Source organism: Coturnix japonica, chromosome 18 (genome assembly GCF_054131305.1).
Source record: "Coturnix japonica strain WE chromosome 18, WE-NBRP24, whole genome shotgun sequence".
Taxonomy (NCBI): domain Eukaryota; kingdom Metazoa; phylum Chordata; class Aves; order Galliformes; family Phasianidae; genus Coturnix; species Coturnix japonica.
In genome coordinates this window covers 12,998,411-13,025,915 of record NC_140680.1, presented here as the reverse complement: position 1 = coordinate 13,025,915, position 27,505 = coordinate 12,998,411, and the positions used below count along the sequence as shown (strand labels likewise).

Genomic DNA, 27,505 nt, shown 5'->3' with positions numbered 1-27,505 from the left:
CACTGGGTGCTCAAGGTCAAAGATCTGTGGGCAATCAGAGCTGACCAGGAAGGCACACTAACTGCTCAGTGGCTGACGGCCATGCCAGAGGCTTCCCAAACCTGTTTGAGAAATGTCCAGCCAGCCAAGTGCCAGAACACAAACAGCACATTTCTCACAGATGAGAAAAGAACTTCAAATGATGCTTCAGAAGGGAGAGCTTCCCAGTGTCCCCAAACAGCGCTGGGATGGATCTGCATCTGAATCCCATGGCAATGCTGCACCATGACCTGCTCCCATGGGCCCCAATCAGGGGCATCACCCACTTTAACCACTCAAACATCACCCACAAGCACAGAACATGAAGATAACCATGTCACCCTTGCCCTGAAGTGTTTCCAGCACAGCCACCAGCCTGTCCGAGCAACCACACACAGACACTCCGTTCTGTTCAGATGCTCCCTCCTGTGCAACATCCTTCCATCATCTTAAATACTACTTCCAAGAATGGCATACAACATTTTAAGATAAAAAATGCACTACTTCAGCACTGTGACATATGACAAACCTGCTGTGCAAGTACAGACCAGCTATAAGCATCAATCTACAACTATCTCCTACCCAACTTTTTGAGGGCTGTGACTCATTATTTTAACAAGCATTAAGAGCCATAGTTTTTCACACGGGTGAAGGACAATATTCCTCCAGTGCTAGAAAACGACGAGCCATGAGATTACGAAATTATGTAGCTGACATGACTATTTATTCTAGAAGAGACAAATAATAGTGAAATTCATTTTACCACAAGGAGAAAAAAATATATCTATGAAGAACCTCAGGATTTAAGATACATTTGTCATGAGCTCCCTCTTTTATATGTAAAATTCCCCCTTTCTTCCTCCCCCCACCTTTCTCTCTAAAGAAAGCAATTGTTTTCACCAATTTCTTACTCAAAAACTCGGAGGTGGCCACTCAGTTCACTTGAACCTCAGAAATCACTAAATGAGGCTAAAAAAATAAGATCTTCCATCCGTTGCTTAAATCATCACCTTCCGTGCCAGTCCTGAGATGAAATGCTCTCCCTTTTCATTTTAATGAGAGATTTTAAAGATTTACTAAGTTTCAAACAGCTTGTCAGGGTGTCACGAGATAACCGGCTCCACAAATTAATGGGAGCTTCAATTTAAAAATCATTGCTTTTATTGTTTTTTTCCTCTACCAATTCAAGTAAGGGAACTTTCAGAAGCCTCGGGAGTTGTGGTTATTGGAACCACATCCAAAGCCCAGGAGGGAACCCTGCCCCGGCCTCTGCGCTGCTACTGCACATGGTGTACGGCAGGAGTTCAAGTTGGATGCAATATAATCTTCTCATTTTCAAAGCTGAGCCAGAGGTAAGAATGCAAGCTTGAAAGTGGGATTTAAGAGTTAAAAGATATACACCACAGAAGTGCCAGACTGCAACTCAGATCATACAGCTGATATGGATTCTTATAGGAGTAATCTGTTTTTCCAATATCACCTCAGATTTTTCACTAGATACTAGAAGGGAAAGATAATAAAAGAACCAAGAAAAGAAGAGGCAATGGTAGCCACACTATGATCTTGTCAATAAAATGCTAAGAATTCAATTAAATCTAATGGAACAAAGCCCATTTCAGAAATATTAAGATTTTAGTCCATCAAAAGAAAATTACCCATTTTCTAGTCTCATTCCCACCATGCCCACAGGGTCTGACAGCACTTTCAGACAGCACTATTAATCCTGCTCAGCAGCACGCTGCACGATGACCATGACAGAAGAGCCTTGCTCTGTGTGAGCGGAGCAGAGGAGGCAGGCAGGGCTGAGGCAGGGGACACCTATGTGCATTCAGGGGACACCCATGTACGTTTAGGGGACACCCATGTGCATTCAGGGGACACCTATGTGCGTTCAGGGGACACCCACCAATTAACTTCTATTTTTTTCCTTCAAGCTACAAATTCACGCTCATCATCTCGTGCCCTTCAGCACCCTGCAGATTAAAGCCTGTCTCCAGGCTGCTTCACTCTCAGTATCAGAAATACAAGGCATGCTATCAGCGTGCCCTCTCCTGCATATTCTCCCTTAGCATTTCTGAGCCATTTCACAGACCGGCATGGACTGGCCATGCCTTTGCCTGGGCAGCCTTCGGTGCTCCCATCCTGTGACCGTGCTCACTGCTCACTCTCACCCACGCCATACCTCTGTGCACAGCACCAATTCATCTCTGCAGAGCCCCCTATTCCCTGCCAAATGATGGTGAGGATAAAACCAGAGCCTGAGCACCGCTTTACTCTGTGTTGTGAGTCCTCCCTTCCACTGCTGCTGCCTTCAATGTCCTCCACGGGGGCACAGTGGGCTGCCCTGGCTTCCTGCTATATATGACAGAGTCCCTGCTGCACTCCAGCGGACACTCACTGATTCTTTATTAAAGCCCGGATTTTAGATTTCCTTTTGCCATATGAATATGGGGAAGTGATGCCCAGGGAAACAAAAAATCGTTAATTCTTTAAATTGTACCTTTAGTTCAATCCATATGCCACATACAACACTCATCCGCAGCCTGCCAAGAGCTGTCGTGGAGCTCCCTTCGCTTACAGCTTTTCAAAGGTCTCCAGTCCTGGGCTGGGGAATTACTTCAATATAACAAGAGGCAATCTCCAAAAATGTTTTTCTTGCAGTAGAATGAGCAGGAGCTCCGTAGTCTTTCAAGAAATTAAGCTAATTGGCCACAACAGACTTGTAAAGTTGAGTTTTCCAAGAAGAATTCAATGTTTAACTACGCTATTTGTGCAGCTGGCTTCCTTCTGTTCTTTTGAAACCCTTAAGCTGCGCATCTCATGTGAAGTACAGCTAAAAAAAAAACCAAAACACCTTTCTTAAGCTTTCATAATTCCTCCCCCCGTTCTGTTTTGGAGAAAGCTTCGCTCAAGCACAAGGCTGAGAGTCATCACACTGAATCAGCCTGTCCACTGCTCTGCAGGGCAACCTCAAAGCCCCCAGGATTCCTCAGGCTATCCATTCTCTTACCTCAAACCCTACACAATGCTTAATGTTTTCTAATTTTAAGCTTTAATATCTGGTCTTTAATGTAAAAACAGCAAGAATATAGTGTGAGGAACTACAGCGTAAGCTGACACACTGATATGCAGAGGCAGCAAACCACAGTCGGCAAGGCAGGGGAACAGGAATAGCCTGGTCAGCACAACCCTAGAGGAGTTTCCTCCTTGACCCCAGTGCTCACAGCCCACCTTAGTGCCAAGCATCTGGATGAACACCCTGTTGGATTCATTACAGCTCCAGCAGCTGCCACTTCAACCTGCACCAGCCCTTGGATCTTCAAAAAGGGTAAACCTGTATAGCAACAGTAACACGGAGCAGGAGCTTGTGGTGGGGGACATAAGAACAGGCAAAGCTGTTATGACCCATTCTATACCCAGTGAAGTCATAATGGCAAAACTCAGTGTAATACATACCACAGGGGGGCTGAAATCAGAGTTCATATCAGACATTTTCCCACCACTACAGTTCTTCTAAAGCCACAGCAGGACAAACACCGCAGTTTTGTTTCCACTAACATTTTTCTTTTAAGAAGTTTCAGTGCTTTTGAAGCAGTCAGAAGCACAGAGCCTTACACGGTCAGAAATCCTACTTTGGGGTACTCTGTGAAGCTGTTTAATATTTTAAGCAAGTTGTAATTTATTCTTCCATTCTAAAATCAAGAAGACTTTGAAGTGATCCACTTATATTGATTTAGTATGTAGCCACGCTATCCTTCATTCTAAATAGCTCTTTCCACTCCTTTGTTTTTACCCCCAACAAATAGATTTTATGAACCAGAGTGCTCACTAAAATCATGTACCCCCTCCATCTTCTTGCTAGGCTAAAAAAAAATTAAAAAATTAATTCTCTCTGATGAGACAAGTTATCTATTGTTCTAATCATCTTCATAACCTCTGTCCAGATTCATTCATCTCTTTTTATTACAGTATCTAAACCTCTCACTATTCTAAATAGAGGCACTATTAATTCTATTTTCCTGTCTTCTGCAGAAGAAAGATTGGGCTGCACATCTATAATCCGACTGCTGCCTTCACAGACACAGCCGCTCTATGGCCCTGCTGCTGACACAGGCAGCCAGACTCTCCTCTCTGCTTTTTGCCTCCCACTGCAAATGGCATAAAAATGCACCAGCACCCAATAGGTTTGTTAAGCAGATGTTTTAGAACAGATTAGCTTAACTGGGAAGCACCTACAAAGATCAGCAAGTCCAGCTTCCCACCCACTTCTGTGCTGACCACAAGTTGGAGCCTATTACTACAGGCATTAGCCAGCTGCCTTGAGCACTGGCAGGCACTGGTTGTTTGCTCCACTCTCATTACTCCAGTCTGTGAACTCCACTGGCCTTCCAGGCCACTGGAAGCATTTCTGAACTGCAGAGACTGCACATAAATGTGCTCTGCGAGTTTGTACCCCCTATCATTAGCACTACCAAAGTGCAACCCTCCCAACACAGACCCGTGGGCAGGGCAACAATAACCCTCACTTCCATGGTCTGTCACATCTCATTTTCCATCATTTGCTTCTGATTACCTCTAAGGTTCTATTTCCTTCTGACTAGTTACTCTGCTCAGGCTGCCCAGGCACTGCCCCACAACAGGGACACAGGACTCAGCCCCATGGTGCTGCCCCAGCTCAGCCATGTGATTATTGCATCCTCACTAACTGTTGTGGGCAGGAGTTGTATTCAGCTGCATCTTTAGGTCTAATGTTCATCCACACAGCTCTCAAAATGGATGCAGCTGTTTTCCCTGTGCATCAAGCTTCATGCAAGCCACAGGTAGCATGAAATGAAGAAGCAAAACAGAATTATGGTAGAAGTATTTTTAATCCAGCACCTCTCAGCTCTGAACTCTACCTCCTCTGCTGAAGAGCAATATAGCAGGGAAGTATGGACATCAGACTTGATGTCCATTGCTTGCCTCATCTCAAATGAGAAAGGAGCAAAAGATTCATAATTAAGCCTCTTGCATCAGTTTTTCCTACCAGCTTCTCACTGCAACATACAAACACAAATTCAGGTAATGCAATTTTGCATTCCCAAGCAATGAATACAACTCCCTCGCACACCAATCTCACTACGAGTGATGTGAAGATATTCACAGATGAACTCTGACTCTCAATACCGAGCAGCAATCAAGCAAGCACCAAAGAATTAAAAGCCTTCAGGACACCAGGGTCTCTTTTGCTGCTGTTTGTTGTTGTTAAGATAAACCAACTCAATTAGACCCCTTGCACTGCAGCCTTCTTACACGGATCTTTCTTTGGTCTGTCAACCAGGTTCATTCAGAACTGAAACCATTTTCAACTAATATTTCATCACTGTGAAACTTCAGCTACAAACAAGTAATTAATGCTAATGAGTTTTTGTTGTTTTGGTGTTGTTTTTTTTTGCAGCAACCACCATTAATACCAGTTGACTGGGTTTCACTGAAGCATAGAAAAGGCTCATGACTGGAAGAATGATAAATGATTTATGAGCAACAACATTTACTAGTGCATATTTTAGAGTAAGCAGCTCCATAGGCTTTCTTTGAAAGGACCTGCAAGAAAAGCAACAAGGAAAATGATAAAAATCAACACTAGATGTGGGGGAGGAAGTCTGGAATATTTAATGAAGGTCCTTGCATTCTGTTTGTCACTGTTTACATTTTGCATATTCAAGACATCCAGTTCTAAGTCAATATTCAGCTCTCCCTCCTACAATGCTGTTTTAAGCACATCCAAATTGCACAGAAGGTATCAACAAGTATTTGAGATGTGGTTTCATAACATTTATAGGCGGTGCTTTAGGGGGAGGAAGGTTACTTTTCAGCCTGAGGGGTTTTGTTTTTTATGTACTTCAAAGCCTCAGCCTTCATCTCTCCTTTGAATCTCTACTTGGGACATTTGATTTCCAGATCTGCCCAGTTAATGTTTTTGCTAGAGGAAGTCAGCTAGACAAGTTGACAATCCAAGCAGAGGAGTAATCCACAGGTAGAGAAGTAAAATCATTACAAACAGCAGCGAAGAGAAATGGGAACAGCCCCATTTGCCATGAAAAAATCCAGATCTAAAAGCCCTTACCTTGTTTGCGAACATCTTCCACAGCCGCTACCAGCTCCTCTTTGAGGAACTGGCTCTCTTTTGCAATTTTGTCTCCTTTGTCCAAGAAATTCTCTGTTGCTTGTTCAACTGAGGCAGCCAAAACATGGGCCTTCTTCGAGCGCCCTCGCTTCTTATTAGAGGGGCCCTTGTTACTGGTGTTAACCAATGTTGTAACCTAAAGGTATGAATGGAAGGGGAAAAAAATTAGAAGTTTATCATCCTGACAGCAAGGTTGTGCACGTGTAATTTTTTCCAACACCGTATTTGTAATACTTGCTCTACTGTCAGCTCCAAGGGTTAGATTTGCAAACAAGCGTTTTTCACTTCTCTTTAAACATTACCGTGCTTTGTGGTTCATTAGATGAGCCTTATAAACTCAGCTAAACTGCTCAGAGATTTTTCAGGAGCATCAGCAGACCTGAAAATGTTAAGAATTGATTTCTATTTGTATCTTTGATAAACTGCAATCTCAAAAACAGACCAGAGCTATTTGGCATCACATACAAGGGAACCAACCTGAGGACAGACTGGAACAGCTCTCCAGACATGAGAAGACTCAAAACAAGGCTGAAGCCGTGATCTACAGAAATCTAGCAACACGGCAGCTTTTCAATCACAACCAGAGAATATTAAAACCAAACAAGCAGGTGCAAAGCAAAATACTTTCTAGTGCTCACTATTTCTCTAAATCAACTCAAATCAAATGTTCACAGTCCTCCTGTAATCAATGAATGTTTCAAGCTTCATACTAAAGCCCTGCTGGGAGCAGAGTCCTCTCTGATCAGATGACCAGGTACTCCATTAGTGCAGGATCAAGATCTATTCCCTTCAATCCCACGCATACAAATGTCATAAAACCCAACTCACTTTTTCCATTAGCTTTTTTTTTTTCCCTCCCCTAAGTCCAGTAAGATTCATACTGAGCTATTTCAAAGGGACATTAAATTACAATGCTAAAAAAATTAATGCTCTGGAAAGCCCAAGGACTGCTGACATGAAGGTCCTCTGAGCTGAATCCATCTTCTCAGTAGGTTGGTTCACGTTGATTCAGAGAGGTAAAGCCATCTGCTGGGAGTATCGCTGCTCTTTGTAATGGAAAGCATTCGTATCTGGTAGTCTCAATTCATCATGTACTACAAATAAAAAGCTAGTTGCAGCAAGGCAATTTACTCAACTTTCTTCTCCATGTTTTCCCAGTCTCATCACTCACAAAATTTGGGATTGTCAGTAGAGCCTGCTGGGTTGCTTTAGAAATAGGTTACGGACAACAAACTTGGCCAAAAAGGTCCTTTGTTCAGTGAAGCTTTCCAAATCTTCTACTTCTGATAAGGAAAGATTCCATCAGTAACTGCAGCTTCAGAGCTATACAGCAAACAGATACAGCCCAGATGTGCACCCAGAGGGAATGACTGGAAAATTCTTTCAAAAGCAAGGACTAGAGCATAGCAAAAAACACACACATGGAAAACTTAACTTGCTCGTTTCAGTTCTTGCTTTGCTTAAGTCGTGTCCAATCCATATCAGCACTACAAAAATTCTACTGTTCGGGAAAATAACACTAAGAATATAAGTTAAATCTCTCCAGCATACCCTATTAGGTCTGGAAGAGAAAGATTAGTTCTTAAGAACCTCTAAAATGCCCAAAAGATTCAGATTACATTCACAAGATTCACCATAGTCTCCCTATATCTTCCCATGCATTTTACTGAGCAACATACACCATGCATAAACTTTAATTCACAACCCCAGTGCGAAGTGCAGGCAGAAATCAAAAACAGAAAGAAAAAAAGAAAAAAAGAAAAAAAAGGAAAAAGCAGCATATATTGTAACATACACCGAAACAGCAACAAGTGCCATGAAAGCACATTTCTTAAGTGGGACCCTGTTAGGAGGGGTTGGTAATTGATACTGCTATGGATTGCTATGGACTGCTATGGATGCTGCTATGGACTGCTATGGATGCTGCTATGGATAGCCTGCAATGTCCCTTCACACAGAGCAGGAAAATGTTGTCTCATTGCTTTGAAATTAATAAAATAATCCATCAGGAATTTCACCATGTATCTGAATCTCCTTACCTATATTTAGGGTTCCCTTCAGAATCTCAAAGGAAAGCTTTTGTCATTCCTCAGCAACAGGGCTTTGTAAATACACAACAAATTAGAAACATACAACCCAGAAGAGAGGTGAGAAACAGCGTATCAGCTTCTGCATCTCCAATTGAAATGCTGCGTCTAATCATGCACTGAGGGAGCAGAGCTAAGCCCAGTAACTGCTAAAATAAAACAAAGAAACGATTTCTGCCTTCTTCCCTTTCCCTGGGCTTGCAGTGTTGTTCTAGAAGCCTGAGTTACTAGACTGGAATGGCACATCAAAACAGGTAATCACCCCTTGGAAGGCAGCTCCCCACACCTTTTTTCTCCTTTACCTGTGTAACAAGAGGCTCCAGCAGCCTCTCGACCGCCAGCGTTCTGATCTCCAGGCTTTTGGGGTCCCATCTGAAGTTCACGTTTCCTGCAGTAACAGCCGTCATTTCTAGAAGAAAAGTGCTCTATGAATAACATGGCTCTCATTAATTCCATCAGAATTTAGTTGAAAAACAGAATAAAAACATAGGCTATTAAGTGTGCAGCACAGCCACCGTGTGTAAATTAAGTTCATACTGTGTATGGAAATATTAGTTCGGGTTCAACTGGTGCTATTTATTTATTTTTAATGGCTGATTGTGAAGCATGTGAACCTTACCTTTCTTACCTGTAAGGTTAGAAAGAAACTGAAAACAACAACAAAGCACCCGAAAGCCCCAATATTTCAACAGGATGATGACAAGACAAGTAAGGTTGTGTGGTGTCCAAGCAACACCAAGAGCATCACAGGTACGAAGGGCACTCTGCCCTATGTCTGCTGCCCTGCACACCCAGCCCAGGCCATGGGACAAGGGATGGGAACACTCCAGCTGTAGCTCAACAGGTCACCCAGCTCCACACAGAGCAGCCACCCCGAGCACCTCGGTGAGCATAGAGCTGGGCCAGCTCAACCCGCTCACCCAACACAGCATCTCAAGAACAAAAGCAGAAGAGCCGCACAGAGCCAGAGAACTCAGCTGGCTCATGTTTAACAGCTTGGAGATCTACTGCACTTTCCCTTCACATTTACATAGGAGGAAAAAAAAAAAAACCAACACAGATTTGCATGAAGAGAGCTCTTCAAAGCTGTCACCGAGCCTTTCCTTTCCATTACGCTTCTAAACCGACATCCCAATGGAACAGTAGAAATGATTACAGGAGAAGTTCAGTGAAATGGCTGGAATAGCTCTGCTCACAACAAAGCACCGGGTTAACGCCACGACACAGCCCTGCAAGTCAGCTTGTAAATCACACACCACGTTTCATTCCAACTATTTATTTTAAGTCCTCAAAATACAAAATTGGGCTTAATGTAGTTTTGTAACTTTATTTCAAGAAAGTCAGCAAGGATAAGTAATTTCCAAAGCCTCCCCCCCCCCGAGCACTTGCTGTTGGGGCTGTTTTAAACACTTGTTAGCTGATATTTTTAAATCTCACCCTGGACAGGACAGTGTCTGCACAGCATCTCAGCAGACAGACTGCTCTGACAGCACCAGATGTCCCTGGGCTGCCAGGCAGGCACGACGTCCTATTATGTTGAAGAAGCAGGAGGCAAAGCACTAATTTTGGTGCCCGGCGACGTTTACGACACATACCAAGAACTAACTGCTTCACAGCAATGCTGACAGTTACACGGGCTGAAACAGCAGACACAAATGGTTATTTCTCATAAAAAAATAAATTCTCTAGCACTTGAGAAGCTCGGAGAGCAGGCGGGGAAGTTGTGCTAAGCAGCACCTGGCTGCAGCCCCAGCACTGGCCCACTCCCCTGCTGCAGGCTGCCTTATAACACAGCAATACAGCAGCTAAATACACAATACTACACTGAAACACATCCTTGCCCTCTCCCCCCCACTAACATACATTTCTCAGGTGTTGTGCTGTCAAAGTGTGCACAGAAGCTCCTCTTTGCCCCCCGCCATGCATCACCTTGGCCTGAACAAGGAATTCCACTGTTTTATTCCCCCCAATTAGGTGAACATGAATGCTGCCTAGCCAAGAAAAATACGCTGAAAGCCTTTATGGTTCCTGAGATACATACCCAGGTCTCTGGAAAGCCCATTAGGTTTCCAGGTAAAAGCTGTTTCTATATATTTAATGCTGTTATGCCTCTTGGAGAAACAAAGCACAGGACTGGAGGTAACAGCAAGATGCATTAATTGTATTAGTAGGGTAATGAAGGCAATTCATCTGCGAATACGTTAGTATGACAGCTCACGAATTGGTCCAAAGTAATGGTCCATAAAACCACTTAGTATGAACTTTATTGGAGTTTATCTTTGAAACATGGCTTGATACCAAATACATTGTTTGGCAGCAACAGCTTGGGTATCATTTGTACAGAGCAGTAAATATGGTACTTTTAATACCCATGAAGAATACAATAAAAGGCCTCTGAATGCACATGTGAACTGGGTAGTTTCAGGGGATAAAGAAAGCCAGGTGAAGGAGGGCTGCACCCAAGATCACAAAGGTCCGATGCTCAGCGCTTCCTCCTGTGACTGCACAAGCTTTTACTTCACTGGATTCAAGTATCTTAATATCTTGTCAACAGAGGATAGCACAGCAGAGTGCTTAACTGCTCCATCTCTGAGCACATCCAAGGATTCCCATGACGACTGCAGAAGCTGTAGCATTTAATGCAGGCAGATCCCCACACAGCCAGCATAGCTGCAGCAGGACTGGGACAGCCCAGGGGCTACAGGAAGGGATGGCATAACCATGGGCTTAACCTGGCCAGCACGTACTGCAGGACTCAAGGACAAAGCAGCACACAGCAAGAGAGGAAGCAACACTGAATCTCAAGCACTGGAATATTATAGGAAGACACCGGCGCACAAGAAGCTGCGCTCACCCAGCTCATGGTTCCAAAAGCAGCAGGGAAGCTGTTTGGGAACCAGCATTCATCCTCCCACAACCCTCCAGGAGCTCGCTCCCATCTTCACATCCCACTCCCTTGGTGCTGGCACAGCTTTTCCCACGGCTGAGCGATTAACCAGATGGGGAAGAGCTGATTTGGCTGGAGGGAAAGAAACCCATTTCTGCAGGGCGGGATGTGCTGCCCATCTGGCTCACTGTGCTGCCACAAGTACTGATGCAAGTAGAGCAGCCACATGGCTGGCACCCCGGCACAGATGTACAATGGGCACAGCGATGCTGGATGCTGCTGCTGAGTTGTGCCAGGGGACACTGAAGATACAGATCCAAGTGAAGCAGAGAGCGGGAATGCCTTCCCAGCAGATGCCACCTCCAGATATATGAAGCCACAAGGTTATCCACACTCACAGCCCAGCAGGACAAACGTCAGCCCTTCAGGTTGTTACATGGTCAGTGTGGTGCTCACTTCAGTTGTATGCTTCCTAGAACAATACATCTCATGGGGTTTGAGCAGGGTAGGGGAAGATGATGAGTTTAAAGAAGCCACTTCCAAAGCTTCGCAATTGCTTTCAGAAGCTTTAGTTTCCAGCTAACAAGGACCTCGGCTGGAGCCCTCGCTGGGTACCCCACCCCCTGCTTTCTCAAATGAATCAACAGTTGAAGCTTAAGAACAGCTTCCCATTACACTTCCAACTACGTTTAGCAATCTTACTGCAGTACTACTGCTCCTTTCCCCGCCACCAATCTGCCTCAAACTGGCACCAACTCTGGCACCCACTCAATGCAGGGAGCCCAAAGACTCAGGGTAATAAAGTCTCAGAGGGGTTTCCACGGTGCTGGGCATAGGACAGGATGGAGGCAGCGTGCACAGGGTGAGCTGTGCCCTGCAGCACATGGATGGCCTGGCAGAAGATCGCTGCTCAAGCTACGAGGCTGTGTCTGCATCTCACACTAAAAAAGCTGGCAGGCCATGAAGGTGCTGCAGGCAATACGCATGCGGTGCTCCTTCTGAAAGCCACAACTAAAGATCGTACTGTTTGCAAAAACTGGAAATTCCAGGTTTTAAGAATAACCTCAGATGCTTAATTCCAGCATTTTGGCATGCAAACAACTTCTAAACTCGGGTAAGGGAGAGAATGAAGCCCCATGGCTTCCTTGCAGCAGCGTCCCAAAGGCATCCAGTGCTCCGCAGCCCATAAAGCAGCGTTCCCACAGTGAGCTCTGCACACTGGCAGCCCTACAGCAGCAAACAGGGCCCAGTGCTCCCAGTCCTGTTTTCCCAGGCTCTGCTCCCACACGCACCTGATGGCAACGCTGGCTCCATCCCACACAGCACTAAGTGAGCACGCCCGACCTGCTCTGCACCCAACCTCAGCTTCCTAAGCTGTGCACCAGAGCCAACCTTTTGGCTGTGAAGCAGCAGATCCAACCTCTGGTCTCCTCTCCCGCAGTGTAACCCCCACCACTTCGTGCCTCCCACACCAAGCGAGGATTTTTCTTCTCCTTATCTTCAAATTTCAATCACCCCAACACAAGGCTCTGCAGAAGGACCCTCACTGTTCTCTTAATAAAGGTGATGTGCAAAGCATGGCCCCAAGAACACAACGGGAGGCACAGCCAGGCCAAGCACCACTGCATGCTGGATTTGTGCACTATGCAAAAAAAGCAAAAGAATATGATACAAGACTATTTAAAATGCAATCCTTGGTTTCTACCTGGGAGGACACGCTCCATTTTAGCTCTCCGTGCTTCCCAGCCATTTGTTCCCATTTTGTGCAGCCCATTTTGCCCAGGCTCAGTAATACACGAGAACAGTATTTTGCAATTTATTTCTCCCTTTCATATTTCTCTATGTAGTCAGTCATGCTGAATTATAACCCCATCCTCTCCTGTGCTTGCAGGCTGCCCTTGGATATTCTGTGCGATATAAAGAGAATAGCCCTTCTTCCATCATCCAAGCATGAGCATGGAATACGGGGGGATTCGTGACAACGATCCCACTCCATCTTCCAGCCAGACAGCAAACCACACTTCTGAGCCCTCAAAGGAATTCTGGTTTTGTCTGTTTGCTTTATTATCCAAGTACCTAACGCAGCCGGCAGTCAGCAGGGATCTTCTATCCTCGCTGGAGGACAAGATACAACAGATACAAATCTATGGAACTTTGGTACTTCACATCCACTGTAAATGTCGACCTTGTAAACATCGTGGCATGAAGAAGGTTAAGACAAGCTACACGCGGAGCTCAGTTCCCACGAAGGGTTTCCATCGCACCCTCCTGGCAGTTATGGATTGTTCTTAATGTAGTTGAAGTATTCAGAAAAAGTGCTTTCGTTCTTCCCTCTTTCCCTTCACAACCTCCAGATGAAGTCCTGCCTCCTGCCACAACCACCCGCTCCTCTCAGTTGAGGAACGGCTGCTGGTCAGGGACATTTGGCTGCACAGTTCCTTTCAAGGAGGATTTGAGTGGTTTCGATCTAAACTGCTCTGAAAGCCAAGTACACACACTCAGCTTCTAGCAATCTTCAATTCCTTCTCAGCTACCAAATCTCGTTCTCCACCATAAAAGCAATGAAGTTTAAACCCCGCACAAAGTCCTAGAACCAGGTTTTGAAACACAAACTACAGATGTTGTGCTGACTATATTCATTAATCCCCAAAATATTCCCATCACTTATTCAACTTCACTACAAGTTTTAGTGCAGCCCATAGTAACCAGCCAAGTAAGAGGACAAATTCAGCTTAGGATAAACCCACTGCTCAGTAGATCCAGCAGAACAGGCACCACTCAGACCCAGCTCTCAGCTGTCTGTGTACACTCCTATTGCTGCTGTGGAAAAGGTTATGCAGGGTGAGCTGGAGCTGCAGATCAGAGGGCACTGACAGAAAGCTTTTCTAACTCAGCCATTTGTTTAACAAACCTCTGCACCTCAAGGAATGCAATCCAACCCAGCATCTCTGTGCAAAGTAACAACTTCCACAACAACTAAGAGCTGCCTCCTGCCTTGTCACCCAAGCCAGCAGCCAGCAATCTACTTCCACTACCAAGTTTTGTTCTGGCTGTCACATGCTGCAAACAGCTTCACCACTGGGACCACAGCAACAGCTCCACAGCTACAAAGGAGCCATTATTTGGGAGAAGCCACTGCTAACAACAGCCTCTTGCCTTCGGTTACATCAGCATTAGACTTTAGTTGTTCTATTTTGGCAGGACTATTCTGCCTCAAAGGAGCTGGAAGGGAGGTGCACGGGAAGCCAGATCACAGCAAGCATGGGCAATTACTGCTTTATTCATGCCACATTAAGGCTTCAAGTCATGGATGAGATCCTAAAAGGATGCAAGAACCAAACTTGTGCTTACGCCTGTTTAACTGTCCAGATGGATATCATCGTATGGCCCAACGAGCTTCCCGTTTATTTCTGCATGGCTTCTCACTTCCAAAACTCACACAGGATTCTAACAACATACAAAGAAAACTGATGATGCATCAGACGCTGCTTTACAACATACGCACACTCTTCCTTAGTTACACAGGAAATCCTTTTGCTAAGATTAATTTTACCATTCCAGATACAGACTTTCCAAGTGAGACGGCACATCCTGAGCTCTGAGCTCCCACCACGTCTTCCCACCCTCAAGGCTCACAGCTCTGCAAAGCTTCTCCAAAGCCATCAGGAACAAACAGGAGAGCTCCCTGCCACTCACAGCACCCAGTGCACCTCTCAGAGCCTGGGGACACACAGGAACTGAAGAGGCAGTAAATGGGCTGCAGCTACTGATCTTCAGCACTTGATCTGCAATAGAAAGTGCAGTTTAAGTTACAGGGTCAGAAATAAGCAGAACCTGACCCCACTCAAACCACCATCTCATTCCCAAAGCGACTCACTGTTATGTACCACCCCTCGGTGCTTCCAGCTGACCCCATCCTTCAATGCCAGACCCTCATTAACAGTTATAGGAGAGAAGAACAGAAATATTGGAGCTGTTTGAGCTGACACATTCTGAAAAATGAGAAATGAGACTTCTCTAATTAGAGGTTTGGTAGACAACAATTTGCTTAAACATGGATAAAATGGTCAGCGTGTATTGAGAAACTAAATGTGATACTCCTCAATTCCACGAGCAGTGCAGAAGCAACTAAAGAGTAAGGAGCAAATAAAACCAAACCCTGCAGACTGAGCACGAACGTAACACACAAGTGTTGTTTGGATGAGTTAAGTGTCTTAAATGATTGCAATTACCCGGAGGAATAAGTAAGGAAGGATGCTCAAACAAACGCCTTCTCCTCCATGCACCAATGGAGAGCAAAGCTTCTTTTATTGCTTGCCTGTCGCTTTCCCTTTTGGGGGATGATTTTATAGACTGAGGGGGAAGACAGAAGGAAGCCAAACGATTGTGGGGACAATAAAAGAGATCGCCAGAGTCAAAGATTATAAATAGGAAACCAGAGGAAGACACCAGTCACTACCAAAGAGCATCTATTGCTCCATAAATGCATCAACTGTTGCAAGCGATGGAATTCTGATTAAACCAGAACAGTAACGCTCACAGTGTGACAAGTAGAGGGAACAGCCCTTGAACTCCTGTCTTATTCTGTGGCAAATCTTTGACACTGAGCCATGAGACCCCTTAGGCCTCCAAGTCGTGTCCAAGGAACTTTGCTTTACAAGCAGGCACTACATGGGCACACTTAAAGCAGGTACAGAATGGGCAGTTTGTATGCATCCAACAGCGACATTTATGCAGAAGAAACACCTGCTTGCACAGTCCTGCACCTCCACCAGCGCACAGCCAGCTCTGTCCTGATATTTCAAAGCTGTCTCTTAATACAATTATCATTTTAGTCAATAATAATAACAAAGAGCCTCTCTATAGCTTCATCTGAAGATCTCAAGAGCACTTTGCAAAGATGAATACTAACTCGCCCAGTGTTACGCAGGTTAAACGTTATTTTATAAGCACACAGCTCAGTCTTGTTTACATAAAAAATTAAACTGACCCTTTTGGTTAAGTAAAGTTTAGTGCTAACGCAGCCCTCGTGCACACCATTTTATTTAAGCCAGTCTCCTGCGCTGAGGTTATATTATCCAGAAAGATAATGCAAAAAGAATCCTCCCTTAGAGCTGTGGAGATTGAACCCATGGAAGGACCCAGAACAAAGCAGTGAATAAATGAAAACTCTCTGGACCTTCGAGCAGGTTAAAAAAGAAAAAAAAAAAGGAAAAACAAGCCATCAAGGTCACCAGTTTGTGGTAGCATTATTTCTTATTGATTCCCTTATTAATTTAAAAGGTGCCAGTTTGGTAGTTCCCCAAATGTCCTCTTGATCTTGTGCTGCACAGCAGCGAGGACAGAAGCGCATCAGAATCATCTGCCCCAAACTCCCCTCATTTCCTTCAGGCAATATCCAGAAGAAAAAAAAAACAGAGGACAATCTTATTTCCTTGAGCCCTCATCAGCTCTCTCAAGCCCTGTAATTTCAGGCTCCTTGTCCCAAAATAACTACTCAAAGCCACTCCAGACCAAAGTGCACCAACATGCTCACAGCATCTCCTACCCCAGCTTACATCCACTCCCTGCCATCAGCCCCACGCTGACCAGGAAACCTTCTGCAGCATGTGGTGAGTCACAGCTCTGATCTGCAACAGCACAGACAGCTTTGAGAACTGAGATCTGCTTGGAAAGAAGCACACACTGAGAGCTGTATCTCACTGTGAGCACTGAAATCCTACCTGGCACACCACTGCTGGCTCTAGTTTGTTTGCTCATCCCTTGGAAACATTAAGGACTTCAATTCACTCTTAAGATTATAAAGACACAGATGTGCTAGGGAACTGTTTGGCATCCAGTTTGGTTTGTGTTCTCGCTACTGTTGCACTCTCTGTCTTGGTAAACTACCCCCCTTAGCTGTATGACCTCAAGCTTGCCTTCTCCATTCCTAGATGACTGAATTCAAAGAAAGCCTTTCAAGAGATACGTGGATGATACAATGATTCAGGTAGCTGCCTTATAAGCTAGAATTCTAAGTAAGGGAATGTCAAGAGACTGCAGAGAATTTCCACTTGCAAACTGGTAGTATAGGTTGGCACACTGAATTTCCATTGCTTCATAAAGTGTGGAAAAAAAGGTTACTCCTCTCTTACTCTACCAGAGCTGTTTATAAACACCCATGAAAGGGCCAGCAGATGTTTTATGTTGTACAGCTGGGATTGACTAACAAAAAGATGTAATCATGCCAGATAAAAGGTAGCTGGTTCCTTAAACAAGGCGGAATCATGAATCACATTCAAGTATCAGATTTGCTAATAGGAGAATCTATAGTAACCCATTACACACATGAAAACAGTCAACACCCATTCTAACCCTGAATAGAAGATGAAGAATCTCAGTTACTCAAGAGAAGGACCCAACTCACAGTTGCAGTAACTGCATTCCTCCTGTAACTCAATGAGGCACATCACTGCATCGCGCTCTGCCAGCCACTGCTGCCTTATGGCCCCACAGGTCGCTGCCAGTTGGGTTCCTCCAACAAAGGTGCTGCTGCAGTTTTTCTTTCCAGCCTCACACGTTGGATTAAAGCCATATGAAAATACAAGTAGTAACTGTCAAACATCTGCACTTCCTGGAAAGCTGTAACTCAGTTTGACCAATGCATGAGCTACATACAGTGCTACTCCTGATTAGCTATAAAGCCAAGGTAGGGTGGATTCCCAGAAGTAATAAAGAACCCAAATCCTCAAGGTTATACACACCGATGTTCTACAATGTAAGACTTCGAGTGATTTCCAGTTAAGGCACTTCAGCAGGGAACAACAACGGGCATTCAGCTTTGTGTTACATGACCTCATCTCAATATGGTATTGTGCTAACATAATATTCAGTCCTCTTTTATTCACCACGTTTCCTCTGATGTCCAAAGCCAAGAGGTGCCAGTAAAACCAACCCAGATGCAATACACCGAGTCCTTTCAGGGAGGACCATGGCCTTGTACTTCCTCACTCAATACCAACCTTACTAAGCATCCATGATGAGTCGACTGGCCATGCCATTAAATACTTCCATGAACTTAACAAACTCTCTTCATAAGAAAATAACCTTAGAAATTAAGAACTAACAGTAGATGCAACTTCAATGAAGGTCTGACATTCTACTGAAGTCTATTTCCAGCTCATAAACACTTCTACTTATGTGGATTCTTTTGCAAGATCAGTTTCTCCATCTCACAGCTGCGGGAGGAAGATATTCATGCTGCTGAAAACACACAAATTGTTTTTCTATTACATCTCTCAGTTAACTTTATCAGACCCACGGACACCCTGTGAAGCAGCTGTATATTGGTATTTGCCATTACACATGTCAGACACTGGAAATGCTGATGTTACACGAAGCTGGAGAATTTATGGAGACATAAATACTCGCTACAATATTTTAAGTCACCGTTTTGGGTGCGGGATTTCTAATCTCCACCCGCTGTGCTTCCCCCCGCCACCCTGGGTAAACTTTTAATCTCCACTGCTCTATTATTAGAGCTGGCTGGAAAAAGCTAAAGGCTGAAAGCTTGTTGTTTATTATGGAAAAGGTTAGGGCAAAGCCTTCAAAAAAAAAAACAACCAAGAACTAAATCATTGACTTTTCAGAAGAGGAACTAAGATATTTCCATTGAAAACTGTTTCTCTGAATAAAAAAATCAGTTAATGACTCAACATGAAATGATGCCCTTTCCAAAGAAAATATTTCACTACAGGAAGGAAAAACAAGTGTTAGCAAACACACAGCACCCAAAGATGGTCCAAACCGTACCCAAAGACCACGAGTTCTGTGAAGCAAACTGGCTTTCACACCATTGAAACACAAAATGACCACCCCACAGCCCAGCCCAAGGGCTGACAGGCCCCACTGAGCTGGGCAGTGTGTGAAGCCTCACCAGAGCCGGGCTGGGGATGTGCACTGGGATCCATGCAACCAGCAGAGCCTCCCCACCTCCTCCTCTTCCCTGCTCACCACGCAGGAATAACACAGGAAGCAACTCCAGCATCAGGAACAACTCTGGTTATTCAGCCCCTGTCCCAGGAAAATAAAAGGGGGGACGGGAGGGAGGGGGAAGATTGAAAAGGAAGTGGGGGGTGAGGGGAAAGAGCAATTGAATCCAGTCACCTCAGCCATGCCATGGGTGGTCACGTTGGGTGCTGGAACGAGGACACGGGCACTCCTAATGCAAACAGGGAGTGTGAGTTATTGCAGGGCATGGGGGTTATCGACTGGCAGCTCAGTCAGACACAGACATCGCCCTCTGGGTGAGGACGGGCAGACAGAAGCAGGGAATAAAGGGGGAACAAGAGAGGGGTCTGGAAGCTCTACGGGGTGTGGGGGGGTAACATGGGGGCAGACCGCAGCCAGCTCCCAGCAAGAGACACACACACCTCGCTGTGCCCACACCGGGATGCTTCACACGCGTTATGCTGAGCTCAGTGTGTGAAAGCAGAGCGCCTGGTGACCCCGGGAGGGCTGGTGTGAGCCAGCAGCTGGGGTCTGACACTCTCACCCCACGCTTTAAATAGGAGCGATGGGACACAAGTCGTGGCCGGCCAAGGACGAGCGGGGGCAGCGCCCAACGCCGCTCCCAGCTGGGGCGGACGGAGAGAACCGCGCTTAGAGCCAGGCCGCTCCCGAAGCGTCGGAACAGCCCAGGGCAGAACCGAGGAGCCGAACCGAGGAGCCGAACCGAGGAGCCATGCGGGCAGCCCGAGCCCTCGGGGAAAAGTCTCAGCGAACTCCGCGCCGCCACCGAAACTTGCCCGGACTTTGCCGGGCCCCGCCCGCCCTGATCCGGGATCACCCGAAACGGGGCACACCGACACACACAGCGCGGCCCCACAGCCCCACGACCCCACAGCCCCACGGCCGAGCCCCGCTCCCGGAACCCGGCCCAGGCCGCGCTGCCCCCGCCCCACTCGGAGCCCCACAGGCCCCGCTCCCCGCCCGCGGCCTCAGCTCCGACCGCCCCGCGGGGCCCAATGCAGCCGAGCCCGGCCCGTCCCGCCGCCAAAAGTTTCCAAGGCGCCGTTAAAGCGGCGCTAGTGCGATAGTTACCGGAGCAGGGACGAGGAGCCGCGCTGCGCCGCCGGACCCGCACCGACCCCCGGCCGCTTTGTCTGGGCCGCACCCGCTCCGTCCCGAGCAGGAAATGGGCTCTTCCGGGCGCCTCCCGCCGCCGCTCCCGCCCCGCCCGGCCGCTGTTCCCGTCACCGCCCGCCGCGCCGCCCCGCGGGCAGGTGAGGGCCCGCCATGGGGGTCAGCCCGACATGGGGGTCCCACCGCCTCCACTCGGCCCTGCACCCCTTCAGGCCCGGCTGCAGCACCCTCACATCGCCCCACACACCTCGTGCTTGGGGCAGAACCAACAATTCCAGTCACAAGCAAAAATTGTCCAGTTACCGGCCAGAGTGAGATCACAGCATGTCTGCGCTTGGGAAAGACTTTAGGGACCCCCCAGCCCACCCCCCACCAGCACTATTGCAGCCCCCAAGGGCCACATCCACACTCTCAGTGCCTGTGGGACGGGGCCTCATCGCCAGCTCCAGTGTTTTACCATCCTTTGTATGAAGAAATTATGATTATTATTGGTGTAGGGAGCCTGCTTTGGCAGGGGGGTTGGACTGGATGATCTCTAGAGATTCCAACCCCTACAATTCTGTGATTCTGTGATTATACCCAAATTAAACATCCCCTCGTGCAATGTGCTGCGTTCACCCTGCGTTTTGTCACTTGCCACAACACTGAGTGCTCCTACAGGCAGCTGTACAGAGCCAGAGGGTCACCCCAGAGCCTGCTGTGCTCCAGGCTGGACAGACAGTCTGTAAGTGCTGTTAGAAGAGCCTTGCAGGCCCCAAAGTCACAGTGTGAAGCTGCTGTCATGTCCCATGTTGGTGCTGTGGCTCCTGACTGGGACGTTACGGAGTTTAGTTGGTCTTTTGGTGTCTCATCTCAACACACAGAAGTCTGAAGCAGCATCCTTGTGCTGCTTGGTGCGGTCAGTGGCAGCTCCTGCTCTTAGGGAGCTTTTAGGAGCTGAGTGTTAGTCAATGAATGTAGATTTGTGGATGGGGAGAGATGTCTCCAAGGAGTAATGTATTTCAGAGGCTTTGAAGACAGCCAGTGACCACGTTTTCCCTGCATCAAATCACTGGTATTTTTCATAGTTTGTTTTGACATGACTTTTAATTCAAATATCTCTACAGAACTTACGCTCGTACTGGATTGTAAAAACAAATGAATAACTGTAATACATTTCATGACTCATTTGCCAGCATTTCCGAGTTACCTGAACCTATTTGCTCTGTCCTTTGATACCAATCAAAACACAGAGCTGGGCAGCCCTCAGGGAGCAGAGCATACATTGGAGCAAGGCAATTCAGCCCATGTAGATTCCTGGGGTGCCAGCCCCCAGCCCATGTCATGCAGAGCACACTGTGCTTCACACCATGGCTCTCGACACTGATTTTTCCCTGGTCCCATGCATTATCAGGGCTGCACTTCCTATCTAGGCCGTGCTCCTACCAGCCGCTGCTGCAGGAAGGCAGGCGGTGTCCTGCAGCGATTCAGATTGCATTTTTCCTTCCTGCGGATTTAACCCAAGAAAGGGATCCAAGGCAGGGAAGTAAAAACAACACCATTGTTTGTCAGACCAGGAAGAAAACAGGGATCGAGAGTCCGACCCTGTGAGCAAAGTTAATCGAAAGAAAGCAATTCTCTGTTATTATAGAGATGCTATTTATTAGGATGAAGCTGGAAGTTTGGTGTCTTAACAAATGGGCTCTCCTCTAGAAAACACAGAGAAAACAGATTTCTACGCTCTCTGTTTGTACCAAGCCATTAATATTTTGGTGTCGGTTGCACCAGGAATCCAAACTACTCATTTCTGATCTGCGGCGTACTCACAGTAAAATTGAGTTTACACTTCAATAGCTTGCTTTCTTTCATTGCTCCTTTTAATACCGTGTCTTGGCCTCCTGTGGTGGCTTCCACATTCACTGCTTTTGCACGTCTCACATCCTTTCAGGACAAAATGTCAGATTAAAAAACAAAACCAACAAACAACCACCTCTTTTAAAAGTAGAAACCCGAGGGTAGAAGGGCTGGAATGGTGGGGAATCACACGTTCTGTGCCACGCTGCTGAAAAGCAAAGCAAAAACGCAAGCAATCAGCTGGCAGCTCTGAAGGGTTGTGAATCAAGTGGAAAGACGCAGCAAACAACAACAAAATCATGTAAAAATAGAGCCAGCCAGGTTGGGATTGGACTTTGCCTCTTAATTAACAGCTCTCTCAGAACACGGTGGCAGGCTCTGTCAGCAAGACTGAAACGTGGGGCGTTGTTTGGACAGGCACCCAGGAACTATAGCTGGCACTTCCCATCCAGCACATGTCACTGAGACAGCATCAGGCTGTGCCAGCAGTTGAAACCCAATCCATTTTCTGCAATGAGTCAGAAGTTTTCTGCTTGCCCCTGAATTTCCCTTTTAACGGTGTTTATGGTTTTGTAATTCCATTTTCTTCTCGTGTTTTCTTTTGTTTTCAACTCTTTTCACCAGCGAAAAAGCAAACGCAAACCAGGAGGAGAAGCAGGCAGGGAGGAGAAGGTGCAGCAGCAGAATTGCTCAGCACAAAACAAACAAACGCTTTGGATCTTGCCTGTTAGGGAAATTCAGGGTGTAGCACGTCACAGGCTGTGGCTGGAGATTGCGCACTGCTGGCAGAGTACCTGCATTAGTCAGAGGTGTGCACGAGGCAATCGCTGCCTACTGCTGCATAAGGATACCTGTGTGGGTGTAGTCACAGCAGCAGCTGCCCTCTCCCTGCTGTAACCTGGGGTGGGTCTGCGTGCCAAGCAAGGATCTTGTTTACATGGCACCTGGTGTACCTGTGCTGCCTGCTAGTCACAGCTGACAGGGGGTCCAAGTGATGTGCTGTAGCTGGAATTGGATTTTCTGTTTCTGTGACAAGATTGCTGAAAGTAAACTAGTTGCTCTATGCATACATTCATGCCTGCTTCAAAGCGCGTGTTTGATCTTTGTGGGTTTTGATAGGAGCATTTTGGTTTTGTTGTTTTTGAGAAGTCAGCATTGAAGCAAAAGCGAGGGGTATGGAAACAGGACTGCAGGGGCCAGAGGTGGTAACAGGGGAATCGAGAGAATGGGAGAGGGCAGGAGATGAAAGCAGCAAGGAAGAAAAGATGGTAAGGTATAAAGCAGCATTGAGTGGAAGATCCTGCAGAAGAAGCTGAACTCTTGTCAGTGACTCTTGTCAGTGGCAAGACTGAAAATAAAAGACAAGTGTAGAAGAATCTCAGGGTCCACACAGCTGGGGATATGGGCTTAGTGGCAATGTTACAGCCCAACAAGGACAGCTACAGAGAAGCCACACAGTGCAGAGCCATGTAGCATCTGCTCATCCTTGGTCTGCCAGCGTGGGGCAGGGCAGGGACCTCACACCTGGGTAAGCAACATCCTCTTGGATGGCTCTAATGAAGGCAGCAACATAGCACAGTGCGACCAAACTGAGGGTCTGGCACAAATGCCACCTCATGAATGTCACGGCACCAGGTCCTGAGGGACCCCAGATTCAGTCTCCTCTGCATTTCCATGCTGCTGGGAGACATCACTGATCCTCCTCGGGGCTCTGACACAGAACAGCATAGGAAGCTCAACCAGGATCCAGTTAGGAATCAGTGCAGCCAGGAAGCTCATCTCAGTGCCCTGGGGGCATGGATGCCTCAGGACTGTGTTAGCAGGGTGGAAGCACTGGGAGGTGCTGCTTTTGGTGGGACAGCAGCCACGCCATCCAAGCTGTGCACAGCAAAGCAGCAGCCTCAATTAAACAGAGCTGAGTCAGGAGGAGAATAGATTTGCCAGCCTATCTGCCCCCACACAGCACTCCCACTGGCACTGCTTTCTGCCTGGGAATGGGACTGCTGCCCTGCTGGGCTCTGCTCTGTCCTGGGGTTAGCACAGTGTGCATCAGTTGGGGCTACAGCCACTGTGCCCATCCTCCTCTCACCACTCCAGGGCTCACAAACCATTTCATTCACCATCACTGCCCACTCTCAGAGAAAAGCATTCTACTAGAAACATGCTGGGCTTCATTCTTAGGAAGTGACTGTATCGGAACAGAAGCACTGCCTCCTCCTCACTGCTGAGTGTTCCCAGGGCCTGTGGAAAGAGAAAGCAATCCATAATGCTAGCGTGACCGCCAGCAAGGGGCCAGCAGCCCCTGTGCCCCCTCCTATGGTACGGGCATCCTGAAACAGGCAGAAAACAATGGAGAGAGACGATGCTGCCCCAAAAGGCTCAGCATGAACTGGGCTCAGCGGCTGCTGCTTTGCCAGCAGTGCAGCCCCAGCAGTTTGCATTCACCTCCCGTTCACACAGCCTTTGTGTAATAAACTGCTGTAGCCCCAGAGAAGGGAACATTCAAAAAAGTGCCCCGAGGCAATGCATAGCAGAAGCCTGAGAATCCTACTGTATGAGTCACTGACCTCCACACACTGCATCTATTTCAGCCTTTAATTAATAAAGTTTTACATTTCTATAGCACTTTCCATCTGGGAAGATGCTGAAACGATGTGAGGACTTAAGAGCAGGCAGCACCGCGGAAGGAAACGTGGTTCCCAGGGAGGTGGGACTGTGCAGGGCAGCAAAGCTCAGCCAAGGGCATGGGGAGAGAATTCTTAATTTTAAATAGAGCCTCTGTTATATCACTGAACGTTTCATATCCACGGAGAATAGAAGATTTCAGTTTCTAAGGCACCACTTGAATAAGTAAGCATTGTAGGCTGCTTTCTTTATCCTGGTGGGAAGCAGTGCAATACAAGTATCGTGTGATTTTAATTTAGGGTGTGAGAGGACCCCAAGATAACCAGCGCTGCTGGCTCAAGGCTTCCCTCCTTCCCAATGAACACCTTATTCCCACCTGCTGGACACAAGGCTCAACACACAGCTCTTCTTGGCTCACTTCTCCAGGGAGAGAGGTCTGTGCAATGAGCCAGCCTTGCACAGGGGGACCCAACCATTGCTCAGCCCCCCCGACACCCCTGGCTGTGCTTGGCCAAACTGGGCTGGCATCTGTTGGCAGCAAAGAGATTTCAAAGGGACATCAACATTCTCTTTTTCTCAGTGCAGTTCCAGCCTATTTTTATCTGCCTCTTTCTGGAAGAAATACATGGGCATGGACAGGGCTGGTCGTAAAATTTCATTGCTTTCCGAGGAGAAATTGCAGGCAAATTACAGACTAGTGCACTCCTTTTATGTCTGTGCTGCTCGGGGCATGTCAGCACCGCAGCATTCCCTTCCACCCTGCCACATTCCTCACCACCCATTCTCTCTGCTGGCTGATGGAGCTGCTGATGTGCCTCTGCCGGTGATTAAAGCACCCTGCTCATTCACAAGGGGTTCGTCGTGGTGGCAGTGGATTGTTGGTGAAACACATCCCTCTCCTGTGCAGACAGAAATAGGTACAAGTGGCCTTTATGGGGTTGCGGGGAAACAGAACAGATCGGTGCCGTTCTCAGATATAAAGAATCACAGAGTTGTTTACACTGGGAAAGACCTTGAAGATCATTATGCTGACTGCTGACCATGATGAGGTGGGCAAAGCCCAGACTCGTGTCCCACCATTGCCAATGCCTGAGTTTACAGAATCACAGAACCACAGGGCTTGGAAGGGACCTCTGGATGTTACCTAGTAAGTTCCTTGCAGGTTCACTACTGTAGGCTGCAAGGGAAAGTATCCAGATGGGTCTTGAAAATCTCGGGAGGGAATCCAAAGGTCTCTCTCCTCCCTGAGCTGGAAATCCCACTGCCACACATCAGAACCTCCTCCACAGGGAGATATGCTGTCATCAATGACAAGTATTGCCACCAAAATGTAATCAAAGGGGGAGTTATCAGCTTGAGTGTACTGAGGAATTTCTGTTTCAGAGAAGAGAATTATCATTGAGAAAACAATCCTGTAAGGTGGATGCTATTGACAGAAAAATAAAAGGAATACAGTCCTTACCAGACAGACCTAAGTTGCTCCAAATTGCTGTCAGCTTGAAATATCTCACTGGTAATTTGTTTTCAAATTCCTTCTCCCTAAATCTGATTTGTTGCTGTACAGTGGAAGATCTATTGGGCACGGCATCTCAGAGAGCGTCCCAGTGTCCTCTCGCCAATGGTGAGCTATCACTTCTAGGAGCTGGCAGCATTTGTTATAAAAAGGGACATCATTGCTTGAAAAGCAGGTTTTGTCTGAGGACGTGGATCTGCTGCTGTTGCAAACAGAGGCTGAGATCACAGGGAGGGAAGTCATAGGGGAAAAAAATTGCATCTCCTCTCATCTCTCAGCCTGTCCACACGGGCAGCTGGCTGTGCCCTGTGGTACAGAAAGGATGGGGCAGTGCTGTCCTGTTGTCTTCCCAGTTTCCTAAGAAAGGAATAAATATTTCATAAACACCACCAGGATATTTCTTAACCAGAGAAAACGTCGGTGGGGTTCCCACCTCCTGGGGTACTGTAGAAAGAGAATGAGCATCACACCCAGTACATTTATCTGCTGATCTGCTTTTCTCTAATGCAGGAGAGAAAGAAGTAGCGCTGACTTGGGGAACATCCTGCTGGATTCAGTGATGTCATGTGGGCCATGTGTGGGGCATCCCCTTAGCTCTGAACCATCACCCCCAGCTCTCCAGACACATACATCACTAAAGCAGAGTATGCCCCCAGCATTGCTTCATTCTGAGTCTTTTCAGGAAAGCACTGGCAATGTTAACATATTTCTGCTGATGTCAGAATGGTGCCGTGTTGTATCTGGAGCAGCAAATCCCCAGGTGCCACTGCCAGGCTTTGGGACTTCACGTGTCCTTGAGCTCAGGGACATTTCTCCTCTCTGCAGGAGCAGCTGGAGCAGCACAAACCCACCTCTTGCTGCTTGGAAAGGCATCTACACATCACAACCAAAGGCATCCTAGAGCCACATGGCAGAAATGGAGTTGTGTGCTCAACCATTTATAGCTGAAACTTTTCCAGCCAACTGTGTTCATCTGCTGGAGCAGAGCAATGGGGTCCCAATGGGAGCGAGGAGTAGGGAGCAATGCCCCAGTGCAGGGCAGCCAAAGCAGAGCAGTTCACATACAGTCCAACCCCAACCATCACCACCTGAGTTGTGCCTCCTAATTGGGGGGAAGGGGTGATTCCTTTAGCGCGGGTTTAATTGGGTAGATCAGGGAGGGGTGATTGGTTTTGTAGCCCCACAGACATTGTGTCAAAGGGGTGGTTTGGAGATTTTAGGAGGGAACCTGCGGGAGGTTCCACCAGGGGATT

The 27,505-nt window shown here is 47.0% G+C and overlaps 1 protein-coding gene across 1 annotated transcript in view; it reads right to left on the bottom strand.

Annotated features, from left to right (window-relative positions):
* Positions 1–20,319, bottom strand: part of CTNNA1 (catenin alpha 1) — a 97,118-nt gene extending 76,799 nt beyond the window's left edge. Inside the window, exons 1-3 of the mRNA XM_015876000.2 lie at positions 20,240–20,319; positions 8,574–8,680; positions 6,125–6,320 (exon numbers count right to left, since the gene is read on the bottom strand). Of these exons, the coding sequence (XP_015731486.1) occupies positions 6,125–6,320; positions 8,574–8,678 (301 nt within the window). The 5' untranslated portion in view covers positions 8,679–8,680; positions 20,240–20,319. The remainder of the gene's footprint in view (positions 1–6,124; positions 6,321–8,573; positions 8,681–20,239) is intronic.
* Between the last annotated feature and the right edge of the window lie 7,186 nt (positions 20,320–27,505).